Source organism: Scardinius erythrophthalmus (genome assembly GCF_964197995.2).
Source record: "Scardinius erythrophthalmus genome assembly, chromosome: 21".
Classification (NCBI taxonomy): domain Eukaryota; kingdom Metazoa; phylum Chordata; class Actinopteri; order Cypriniformes; family Leuciscidae; genus Scardinius; species Scardinius erythrophthalmus.
Window position 1 is genome coordinate 18,985,958 of NC_138241.1, and position 11,661 is coordinate 18,997,618.

Genomic DNA, 11,661 nt, shown 5'->3' on the forward strand with positions numbered 1-11,661 from the left:
TATATATATATATATATATATATATATATATATATATATATATATATATATATATATATATATATATATATATATATTTACTTGACATCAAAACATGTTGCAATCTATGGTTACAATACAAAGCAAATTTGCCATGCATTACTTGTCATATCCACTAGACGGCAGTCCCTTGTTAAACTGGCAGTAAACTGCAACATAAAGCGCTGAGTCTGGGACAATTCATTAATATATTTCGCTAGTTGTATCATGGACAAGACTGAAACATTCACATAACCTATTTATGTTGCTGATTAAAATAAAATACGAGCTAACCTTATTTCGGGTTACAAGTTTATTCAGAATGCGTCTAAATAGGCTACATCATATTTTAGTCCTTTCAAACTCAAAAGAAAATTTCCTGAATGTTCCAGATATGTTTACATTTATTTTTGGGCAACATTTGGTTTCATAAAGAAAAAACGTAATACCTGTGAGTCGAGTCTTCATAGACTACTACTCTATGAAGATCTGCTTCTTCAAATATTTCCTTAGTAAATTACTATTCAGATATTAAATGTAAAACCTTCTGTGAGGACAAAGTACACCCAAACAATTCGTGGTAGCCTATCGTTTGGTTTTCTTGGTGTTGCTTACATTTCCAATCTCAATACTCAGAAATTGCAGAACGTCATTTATTTAACCGCACCACCTTTAAATCAATGTTTTAGCATAAAACAACAGAATGCACTATTTACACTATTTGCACAAAATAAAAGCAGTATTTTGCGTAATAGAGAGATCTATCTTATATTCACATGCATTATTACTTCTGAAGTCATACGCGGTGTAGTGCAAAATAAGCTTATTAAAAATAAATAAACAATAGTTATTAAAAGTTATCTAAAACAACAAACTATATATGATGTATATTTGTGCTGTCACGCGCGTCTATGACTCGTGGACGCGCGAGACTCGTGGGGCCTACTGAAATGACTGAGAGTCACGAGAAGTCCCACGCCACAGTGCGCACTTCGCTCAATTCATGGCCACGGCGCCGCAGCTCAAGGATTCACGTGGGGTGGGCTGGCAAAAAACCCACAGCGAACCCACAGCTGTGCGGAAATGACACAGTACAGTCACGTCACGCGAGAGGGCACTGACTAGAGAAAGAAGAAAAAAAAAAGCAGCGGAGAGAAACACGGACAACAGTTACCCGTGGACAAATCCACTGGATTTAAAGACGCAACCATGGCTGATGCCTCCTAACCCACTGCCCACGGCTGCCCGGCGTCGCAAAGGTGAGTTTGATTTCAGCCGCGCAGGTAGTTTAAGCGCGCCGTGTTGCGGGAGACGGAGCGAAAACTCATCGGTGGATGTTTTTCTTGCCGCGTCACGCAAGAGGGAGAGTTGCGCACGGGGGAGGGAGGGGAAACACGAGAGAGAAGGGCAGGTCTCCGTATTACTGCAAAAAAAAAACATAAAGTGTACATTATTTCCTTAAGGCATATGCAGTCCACAGAAGGACCGCAGCAGGGAGTCCACTTGTCCGCCTGTCTCCCCGGTTGTACCGATCCGTGGGGTTTCCACTGGAAGAATGAGGAAGTGGAGCCGGTGGACGGGGGTTGGTACGGTGAAGCAGCGCCTCTCCGGTGCTCTGGCGAGACTTCACGGTGCAAGACATGAAAAACAAATAGGAAAACAATCTCACAGAACTTCACCGTGGAGAAAATTCACTCAGGGAATGTAAAGTTTTACACGCATCATAATTTTCTCACGCTTGCCATGACATTTGTCATCACTCAGTCGTGTGTTATGCTGACTTCAGTGTCTTTCAGCAAGCCAAATGCTTCCTCTTTTTAAAACAAACCATTATACAGAAATATATGTTAGTGAGATATTCCTAAACTTCCATTCCCCGGACAGCTGCTACGACTGACAAGTGTAAAGGAAAAGTGCAAAAGAAATGTATTAGATGTGTGATTATCAGATAATATCAGTAATCAGTCATGGGTCTTGTGTGTCTCTTCCCAGGATATGAGCTCCTCTGTGTGCATGGTTAATGCAGACGGACAAGTGCCTGATAAAAGTATGTAAATAACGTTTCACACTAAATGCCCCTTGAGAACTTTCACTGAACAATAGGCCTACAGTTTTCTCTGTGTACTAAAATGCATTACACCACAATAAACAAATCAAATGATCCAGTGAAATGTACTGACTTACCTTAGCATCAAATAGAGATGTTGCATTGAAAGTTAACTTGGTATTAGGATCACTGGTGATTGCATGGATTTACAGAAATCAAGTAGGCAGTACTAAATACAGGTATAATCAAAAACATTTATCAGATGGAGTCATAAAGGAATGACATTGCATTTGTAGTGTAAATGCTCACCTGTAAAATCAACCACTGCCTTAAAACTTGCGATTTTAAAGTCACCATGAAGTCAAAATTGACAAATTTTGTAATATTTGTAGTGTTTACTATAAATGTATCCGTGCATATCGTAATTTTTTGGTACATTCAAGAGCCTGATAAAAGATAACATTTAAATGAAGATGCATGTTACTACCAGCTGTAAATGTCTCAGTTCAGTTGTGATCAATCACTTGAGACAGATCTTAAAACCAGGTGCAAACAAGTCAAGTTTTCTGTAAACAAGTATCCTGTAACCTCATTAAAGTTGTGCAGAATTGTGTGAGATAATGTATATCAGCATTTCTCAGCATTCTTGAATAGTTATGAACACTTGGGTTTTTCTTCAGAAGTTAAAGTCGAGAAAGATGCAGAGGACATTATTGGAAACTCTGAGGGAAAGATGGAGAGCTTCATTAAGCGCATTACAAAACGTTTAGCAACACACGCAGGCCCTGAGGTGGAACGGTCCACTAGCGGGAAGAGGGTCAAGGTGACAACACAGGTAAGATGAAAAGGAACATGTGTTACAATCACAACTTCAGTTCTTCTACAGATTAAACATTGTATTTGGGATAGAATTTGTCAAGAGTTGTCTGGTCTGATATTTCTTTTGGTGCAAACTATTAACAGCAAAATTTCCCACTTACTTTCCAGGCAGGAGAACATCCTGACGGCAGTTCAGATGATGGAAGCAGGTCATGCTCGCACGGCCACAGATTATCTCCCCAGGAGCAGATTTCCATCTCTTCATACAGGAAACCACTCTACAGCATCACGCATCGCATTTCTGAGCGTAAAGCTGCATCCAATCTGGACCAGCACGGAGCTCACAATGAAGTCAGAGCAAGCCATAATGGTGTCCAGTTCCAAAAACTAGGCAATTCTAGAAAGCATCACATGTTTAAGGCCTCCCCTACTGTGGGGGTCACGGGTTCTCCTGCTGCCTTGGATTCTCACCTCTACCCGCTCATCGAGAAGATGTTCTTTCTCCTCAACACACTGAATTCCAGTATGACCCAGCTGCACAGTAAGGTGGACTTGCTCTCGTTGGAAGTGACGCGCATTAAAAAGCAGATGAAGCCCTCTGAGATGGTCATGGAATTTCAACCTCCTCCTGAATACCAGTTGACTAGTGATGAGCTCACCCAGCTGATGGAGCAAACGTCCACTGCGGGCGAGCTTGGCTGCAGACTCCTCGTTCAACTGTTCCCAGAACTTTTCACAGCAAAGGAATGCATGCACAGCTGCAGCACATGCAGCATTACAACTAAACGGACATTAGATTCATTGCACCTTCAGTTAATACGGAACTATGTGGAAGTCTGCTACCCGCTGGTAAAAAATGAAAATGTGTGGCAGACGGAGTGCTTGCTGCAGATCAATGATTTCTTGAATCGTTTCTGGGCTCAGAAGGACATGGAGAGTGGTCAGATGTGCGACAAACAGGCTCCGATGGTTGTCGGGTTTGACATGGAACCGAATCACACTTTCCATTTTATCAGTGAAGATGCCCAGGACGAGAGTCTTTCCCTCAACTCTGGAGAGAACAATGATGTTCATCCTAATAATGCCAGCTCAGATATAGCGTTCGACCCTCATGAAGCTGCTGGTGACGACTCTGAAGACTTGACTTCCCCAGAGGAGCTTGTCGTTTTTTTGTTGAACAGACTCTTCCCAGAGGTGTTTGAGGAGGGCAAGTTGCCAGAGGGCCACAACAGCATTGGACAGTTGATCATTGACTCGGACAGACTGGAAATTATACGAAAATACATGGAGGCCAATTTCCCTGATATCCCAGAGGAAACCTGGCTGCAGTTGTGTGTACAACGAATGGAGGAAGCACTGGAGAACTCTTCAGTAAATGGCAGGGGTCGTGACACCCGAGAGATGTATGATACCAACCGTCTCCCCGATAACATCTCCATTGTTAAGATCGGTGACCTGTGTGATTATGAGAAACCAAATCGCAGGTCTAAAAAATCATGGCTCGAGCCTGTGGATTTCGATAAACTACAGATCCCTCCTCCAGACTTTGATGTTCCACAGGAGTATTTACTTACTAAGGAACAGCTAAAATGCAACTACGAATGCAGTTTATCAATTGGGAACTTTGCATCTCGTCTCCTGGTTCTCATGTTCCCTGAGCTCTTCACTTTCGAGAATGCGCGAAAATACTACAACTGCAGCGGATCTCTAGGAAAGAAGCAGCTGGATCCTGTACGAATCAATCTGCTCCGACATTACGTCCAGCTACTCTACCCACAAGCTAAGAACGACCGTGTGTGGACTCTTGAGTTTGTCGGCAAACTTGATGAGCGTTGCAGGCGACGGGATACTGACCAACGACGTTCATACCAGCAACAACGGAAGGCCTGTTCGCCTGACCAAGAGCCCGACCCAAAAGACTCTCTGCTAACTGCTGGCCAAATCAATGTTCTCACTTCAGATCGTGTGAAAGAGGACTCTGAAGTCCTGTCTTCACCCCTGGAGAAAAGCAGCAAAGATTTCTGCAAGATTCCTCTGGAGGACCTCTCGGTGTCTACCCCAGACTTCCCAGTGCCTTCTGACTACCTGCTTACGGATGCTGAAGTGAGGGAGATTGTCCAACAAAGTCTGTCTGTGGGAAATTTTGCTGCCCGCCTTCTCGTTCGTCTTTTCCCAGAGCTTTTCACGCAGGACAATTTACGGCTGCAGTACAACCACTCTGGGGCCTGCAACAAGAAACAGCTGGACCCTGTGCGCCTCCGACTTATTCGTCATTACGTGGAGGCCGTCTACCCTGTTGACAAAATGGAGGAGGTGTGGCACTATGAATGCGTGCCAAGCATTGACGAGCGCTGCAGGCGCCCCAATCGCAAGAAATGTGACATTCTAAAGAAGGCAAAGAGATCAAACAACACTGTGACTTATTCTTAATCAATGTTCCTGCAAAGTGCAGACCTGTTTTCCTATATTTTACACAACATACCTGTTATTTGCACAAGTCCATAAGCTGAAGCATATTGAAACTTGTCCTTGTTTAAGGTCCAGTTCGGCTGGTCGAGTTCATGTCCATGGCCTTTAAACAGGATGGGATAGTAGGTGACAGAAAAGTTTGTGATTGAAGCCACTATCACTTGACAGATATTAGTGTTACTATTTATATGCCAAAATATTATTGATGTTATTCTAATGATTAATAGATAAGCTAAAGTTAGCCTTAAATCAACTTAAATGTAAACATTTAGTACTTTAAAAATAATAGGTCACTTTAGTTTGGGGTGAGGGTAGAGAAGATGCATATATATATAAAGAAGATACAGTATATATATTGTTTTAAGTTGTAGCAATGTTGCAGCACTGGCTTTTTCTAATTATCAACATATTGAAGTATGTCTTGCCTTACAAGAAGTCAAACTTACTCATCTGTACTAAACTATAGCACCAGGTCATATGTTATATATTTTTAAATAAAAATTCACTTCCTAGCTGAGATGGGTTTCATGATCCTTTTTATTATAATTCATATCCACAAGTGAGGGTTCAGAGGAAACCATACAAAACCTAAGGTAGGACAGATAATTTGCATTTTTGATGTTCAAATTTGTTTTCTTTGCATTATAAAGAAGAAAAAAATAAATAAAGAAATACAGTTTTGGAACCTATATTTGTTTGGGTTTGGACTCACTTTTGAATCATTTGCGTGGTGCAAAACATTTTTTTAAGTCTGGCTCGGTTATTGCCGTTGAATGCAGAGGCACTCTGTACCTTTCCTGAAAAAACTGCACACTGAAAATCTACCAATGTCATAAAGACAATAGTATAAGCTGAATAAGCTATAAACGGGATCAGAAATCCTGAAAACATTTGATATCACAAACACTACAGTCTGATCTACTGTATCTCACAATGGTATTTTTGCGAATCTAGTAAATACTAAATAATAATAATAAAAAAATGCATATAACCTAAACCACCTCTAAATAATTGGATGTATTTGTGTTCCATTTGTGACCTGTAAAGTTCATTAAATCCATCTTCAAGTAGTATGAAAGTTATGAGAACTGTCAAGTGAACAGATGTGAGAAAGTCCGTCAGTTTTTGTTGTGCAGAGAAAACACCTCATTGAATTCGCAATCTGCAGTTTAAGAATTAAACGGCTGGAGAGTGGAATAGGAAATACCACTTTTGTCCCAGTTTCTAACCTTTCACCTATTAAACATCATAGAATTGGTCTTTACTGCTTGTACACATCCTTTCTGGGAAGTTGTAGGTGTTTCCAGCTTCTAAGAACGACTCTCTGCTTTTCTGCATCTTTTGTCTCTCCAACCACCTTTTTTAAGATCACTCTTTTCAGCAAGACTGTGTCCATTTCCTTGTCCTCATTTAGAATCAGATCCAGTGTATCCCCCACTTTAACCTGTAGGAGGCAGCAGAACATAGAATGTTATATTAATAAGGTGCCATTTCTGCGTATACTAATCACTACTCCGATAAATTTAGTCAAGCCAGTAACGGGAAGCCTACCACAAGCAGGGTAAGTTTCTTTATTGCATCCATAATTAAAGCTAGAGTTTCATATTCATAAGGAAAGTTCTTCTGATTATACCACTAGAGGGCGCTGACTCACCATTTTGCTCTTTTTTGAGAGCTTTTGACCATTCAGTCTCAATTTGAGGCTATAAAAAGCATCCTCCACTCCACTGTAAAAGAGATACATGGTGTATGTTAGTCACTACCATTGGCCAAAACACCACACACTAAAAGTACAGAAAAAAATAAAAGAGAGCAATATGAACAAAGAATGTATACACAACTCATCCATTCTCTGAAGGGGTTCTATGAGGTAAAACAAGGCGTTGTCCTAATAACAGACGGCTGATCTGTTCTGAAGTTATTAGAGCTAAATATAGATTAAACTACATCATCACAGCTGCAACTGGAACTGAAAACACTACTTTGCAACTGAGACAGAATTAATCTCAGAACATGATGAGCGGTATTTCTGACTTACTGTCGTGCAATGTCCAATCCAGCCTTCAAAAGCAGATCGAAACGTAGAGACGGGACAGTTTTTTCATGGTCTTTGTAGTCTTTTGGCAGGCCTGGGTCATCTTGAAGCTCGTCCTCATAATCACTAGCCTCTGCACCCTCCTGCTCCTCCATGTCCTCCTCCTCCTCCTGCACTACTTTCTGCTTCCCTTTCTTTCTCGTGCTCTTGAGCCGTGTTTGATGGAGCAACCAGCTTTGCCGAGCATCCCACGATTTTGGCCACATGGCTGTCCGGTGCGTCTGGGGAGTGGCTGAACCCCACAGCTGACGAGCATGTAAAGTCTGTGGGCACCACATGATGAGGCCAGAGCCATGGCACGGTGAGAGCATCTGCAGGGAGTTCAGTCTGCCCAGCTGCCGCAGAGCCAGTGCCTGCACTGACAGACTCTGCATACTGCCACACTGAACACAGACACAAGGGGAAAAGATCAACAGACCTGTTACGTACATAAATATATTGTCTATTTTGTATATACTTATTTCTATTCACTTATTTTACTTTATTCTTGTTATTCACGTCTTGTTGCAGTGCTTCCGTCACCAAGACAAATTCATTGTATGTGTAAGCATACTTGGCAATAAAGCTCATTCTGATTCTGATTAATTAAACATTTTAAGTAGCCTGCAAAAATTAACATTTTGTCAGAACCTCTAGTAAATAATGTTATTTTGTTGAGTTATCTGTTCAGAATTGTGGGAGAAGCCGGATCTCTGTTTGAAATAACAACAACAACAATAAAATCGTGAATCTCAATTATCCAGAACAGTGCAATTCTAGGTAACACACACATATATATATATATATGTATATATAGAGATTGGCATGGTTTTATTTCAGTTAGCCTAATAGCCTAGATTGATTTGCATTGAGAGATGATCTTATGGAAAGTACCCCATGCCAATCTCTAGGTATGGTGAAGGCTATGTGATGATGTGGGGCTATTTTAATTCCAAAGGCCAAGGGAACTTTATCAGGATGCATAGTATCCTAAAAAAAAAAAAAAAAAAAAAATACTTAAAAATAAAAATCTGCCTGCCTCTATGGGAATTTAACATAGGGGTGTCCAAACTTATGCACCCTGTATTTTAAGGAAGAACATTTATTTATTTATGATACATTATTCATTCACAAAGAAAATTGGTGTCCTTAAAGGTTGGATTTTTTTTCTAATTTTTTAAATTAAGGCATTAAGTTAAATTTCCAAAATATGATTTTTTATTCCTCTTTTTAGTCAACTTTAGCATGGGTGTCTAAACTTATGCATAGCACTATATATATATATATATATATATATATATATATATATATATATATATATATATATATAAACACACACACACACACATATAGCCTAGACAATAAATACTTTGCATAAGTAATACTGATATATTTTAAGTTAAAATCCATAAGTTGTGTGTCTATTTTGTACAAGTTCGTAGTAGTTTGTAGTTTCTAGTTTGTATTTAACATCATGAATTGCAATACACATCTCAGTTGAATTTCTATATCTACACCCAAATTTTGGTAAATGGTTTTGAAAGACATGCACCTGACAGCACTGACAACTATTGGCATGGCTTTCAAATCATCTAAACTTCATATAATGCCATGTATTTGTCCGTACATAAATAAACAAATAATTTGAAGTGCGAGCCGAAATTACATTTAGTAACGTTATACAGAATAGCGTGATACAATTTGTAAAAATCTGAGTCATTTTCATGACAGCATAATTAGAATTTGCATATTAGACAGCAACTCATAATGTGCTTCTTCCCCACACCACTGCTCAGGCCAATACTTAAGGATACGTCACCATCAACAAATGCATAAACAACACATTTGTGTTAAACAACGACATAAAGACGAATTTTACCTATTTGAGTTGAGAGATCTCCCCTTGACTCTCTAATCTCGACCAACGAGCACAGTAAAAACAAACCAGCAGTCGTTGCTGCTGTAGCAGTGCACTTATTACAGCGCCATCTAGAGTCGGGATGAATTGTTATTCACAATGCAGAATAACAGGTCTAATACACACACACACACACACAGGGTGATATCATAAAGTTATTTATACATTAGCTAATAAACATTAGTATTATTATTTTTTCTTCAGAATTTACAGAATTCTCTGTGCACTATTTGTAGCCTACTATCTATGCCGTTCTACTGTATTCTCGATTTCATAGAAGACTAAACTCCCGCCCAGTCAAACGCTCTTGTTTCTCTGGATTGGTGGCTGGCGGTGAACATCTGGGGGCCAGCTACTTTAAAACATCATGCGAGCGCCTCCTCCTGTCTAAACTCTCACCTTGAGGTGGAATACACACAAGAACGGACACTTCTGCATCGATCTTCATCAACATGACATTCTTTATTTGCATTATTGTCTTTTGTCTGTCTGTATTTTTAATGGAGGCGCAGGGCACGTATGGCCCTTATGCACGGAACCAGAACCAGAACCAGCTGTACCCGCACCGGCAGATATCTCACCTATCCCCCAATATGCCTGGACACGGCAACTCCATCAACTTTGGAGGTAATCGTTTTATTACTGTTATTTGTCATTTTTTATATAATAATAATTATTATTATTAATAATATAAAAAATCAAGTGAAATCTATTCTTGTAATTATTTTCAAGCCTTGATTTAAAATTATGTTTCAAATATATAAGCACTGAGTATTATTTAAAAAATATTTAAAAAAAAATAGTGAGTGAAATTCTACTTGAGAAACTTTTTTTTTTTTTTGCATTAGTGGTCTTCAGGAACAACCTACTGTAGTCCCTTGAAATTATATAATACACTGTACATTCCATTTTACAGTAGGCCTATTATTAAAGTTTTCTTTTTCAGCAAGTGCTTAGTGACGGATCAGAGACCTTTAGACTTCTAAGACCATGAGCAGTGGTTCTATTGACTATTTTACAGGAACAAATGAAATATCAACCCTTACAAAAAATAAGTTTATTCAGTTGTGCTATTAGTGCACTTCTTTTAAACTAAAAATAAGAAAGTATACGTTCAGTCTACTTTTTATGCACTTCTCAGAAATATAGGCTACTTAAAATTACACTTAAGTATACTTGACTTATACTGACAGATATATATTTAAAAGTATAATTATGTATTCTTACTTGGCTTGTAGTTATGTTTACTCTTTTGATTGAGTAGCCAATTCAATACTTTTTTTTCACATAGTTTTACATACATTTGATAATATTGATTTATTAAGAAAACCGATATGTTCCTAATGAGTATGCGAATTTAGTCCACTGATAATGTACTTTAAACTTTACTTCAAACTTACAGTTAAAGGTATATAAAATACCTTGCATAATAAAACTACTAAAGTAGTTTACTGAGAGTATACTTCAGTGTACTTTCATAAACTAAAAAAAATGTGCTACACGTATTTAAACTGTAAGTTCACTTGTAGTAGTTGCAGTACTCAAAGTTTACTACTGTTACACTTAAAGTATACTTAAAAGTATATTTTTAAGTGGCCAAGTACTGAAATAGTACACTTACAAGTATGATAGTCCATTAATATTAGTATACTTACATCATAAAGTATGCTTAAAAAATATCCTTGAACTTTACTTAAGTATGGGCTACTTAATAAAACTTGAAATAGGCTATACTTATTTTTTGTAAGGGAAAACCACATTTCCTTGTTTTTTATTTTTTATTTTTTTCTCTCTCATATTTTCAAAATGTTAAGTTCTGGATTACACATGATTTGTATGTATATATATATAGGCCTATATAGTGGTTTTGTATATATATATATATATATATATATATATATATATATATATAATATTTCCACACATATGATATCAAAGTTGTACAAATACCCCTTTTTTTCCGTGTGTCATACCTTTTACCTGAAATCATTAATCTAGTAATGTTATCTATTTCTGTCCCCTAAATAAAAAATATATTTTGTTTTATATGAGAAGTGGATCTGGTGCTACAGCATGTTTCTCCTTCAGGTTGACAGGATATAGAACTACAGTCATTCACAGAGAACTTCTGAACAGACCACTGACTTTGCTCATGCTACTAACAACCAAAAAGTGTCTTCAAAACCCACATCAATATCATAAAGCTTTAATGCATCTCTCTCTCTCTCTCTCTCTCTCTCTCTCTCTCTCTCTCTCTCTCTCTCTCTCTCTCTTCTCTCTCTCTCTCTCTCTCTCTCTCTCTCTCTCTCTCTCTCT

The 11,661-nt window shown here is 38.4% G+C and overlaps 3 protein-coding genes across 6 annotated transcripts in view; 2 read left to right on the top strand and 1 right to left on the bottom strand.

Moving 5' to 3' along the window:
- Positions 1-942: 942 nt before the first annotated feature.
- bend3 (BEN domain containing 3) lies at positions 943-5,870 on the top strand. 4 transcript variants are annotated; one of them, XM_081350588.1, is made up of 5 exons: positions 958-1,277; positions 1,482-1,722; positions 2,011-2,065; positions 2,746-2,900; positions 3,053-5,870. In XM_081350588.1, the coding sequence occupies exons 3-5, from the start codon at positions 2,014-2,016 to the stop codon at positions 5,312-5,314; spliced, it is 2,469 nt and encodes an 822-aa protein (XP_081206714.1). In that variant the 5' UTR covers positions 958-1,277; positions 1,482-1,722; positions 2,011-2,013; the 3' UTR covers positions 5,315-5,870. The 4 variants fall into 4 exon arrangements, with proteins under 4 accessions (XP_081206713.1, XP_081206714.1, XP_081206712.1 ...); XM_081350587.1 differs by lacking the exon at positions 1,482-1,722 and having other exon boundaries at positions 943-1,277; XM_081350586.1 differs by having other exon boundaries at positions 994-1,277; positions 1,482-2,065.
- Positions 5,871-5,873: 3 nt separating this feature from the next.
- Positions 5,874-9,396, bottom strand: mtres1 (mitochondrial transcription rescue factor 1). The gene is made up of 4 exons (XM_081350591.1): positions 9,307-9,396; positions 7,392-7,831; positions 7,008-7,080; positions 5,874-6,797 (listed from the first exon to the last, which is right to left on the bottom strand). The coding sequence occupies exons 2-4, from the start codon at positions 7,820-7,822 to the stop codon at positions 6,615-6,617; spliced, it is 687 nt and encodes a 228-aa protein (XP_081206717.1). The 5' UTR covers positions 7,823-7,831; positions 9,307-9,396; the 3' UTR covers positions 5,874-6,614.
- Positions 9,397-9,797: 401 nt separating this feature from the next.
- Positions 9,798-11,661, top strand: part of matn3b (matrilin 3b) — a gene marked incomplete at both ends in the record, with an annotated part of 4,749 nt that continues 2,885 nt past the window's right edge. The window contains one exon of the mRNA XM_081351604.1: positions 9,798-9,972. Coding sequence (XP_081207730.1) covers positions 9,798-9,972 — 175 coding nt within the window. The remainder of the gene's footprint in view (positions 9,973-11,661) is intronic.

Excerpts from the sequence above, each read along its gene's own strand:
- mtres1 (XM_081350591.1), bottom strand. The coding sequence starts at position 7,822 with ATGCAGAGTCTGTCAGTGCAGGCACTGGCTCTGCGGCAGCTGGGCAGA. Across the intron at positions 7,081-7,391 it reads GGATTGGACATTGCACGACA|TGGAGTGGAGGATGCTTTTT; the intron begins GTAAGTCAGAAA and ends TCTCTTTTACAG. Across the intron at positions 6,798-7,007 it reads TCTCAAAAAAGAGCAAAATG|GTTAAAGTGGGGGATACACT; the intron begins GTGAGTCAGCGC and ends TGCCTCCTACAG.
- bend3 (XM_081350587.1), top strand. The coding sequence starts at position 2,014 with ATGAGCTCCTCTGTGTGCATGGTTAATGCAGACGGACAAGTGCCTGAT. Across the intron at positions 2,066-2,745 it reads CGGACAAGTGCCTGATAAAA|AAGTTAAAGTCGAGAAAGAT; the intron begins GTATGTAAATAA and ends GTTTTTCTTCAG. Across the intron at positions 2,901-3,052 it reads GGGTCAAGGTGACAACACAG|GCAGGAGAACATCCTGACGG; the intron begins GTAAGATGAAAA and ends CTTACTTTCCAG.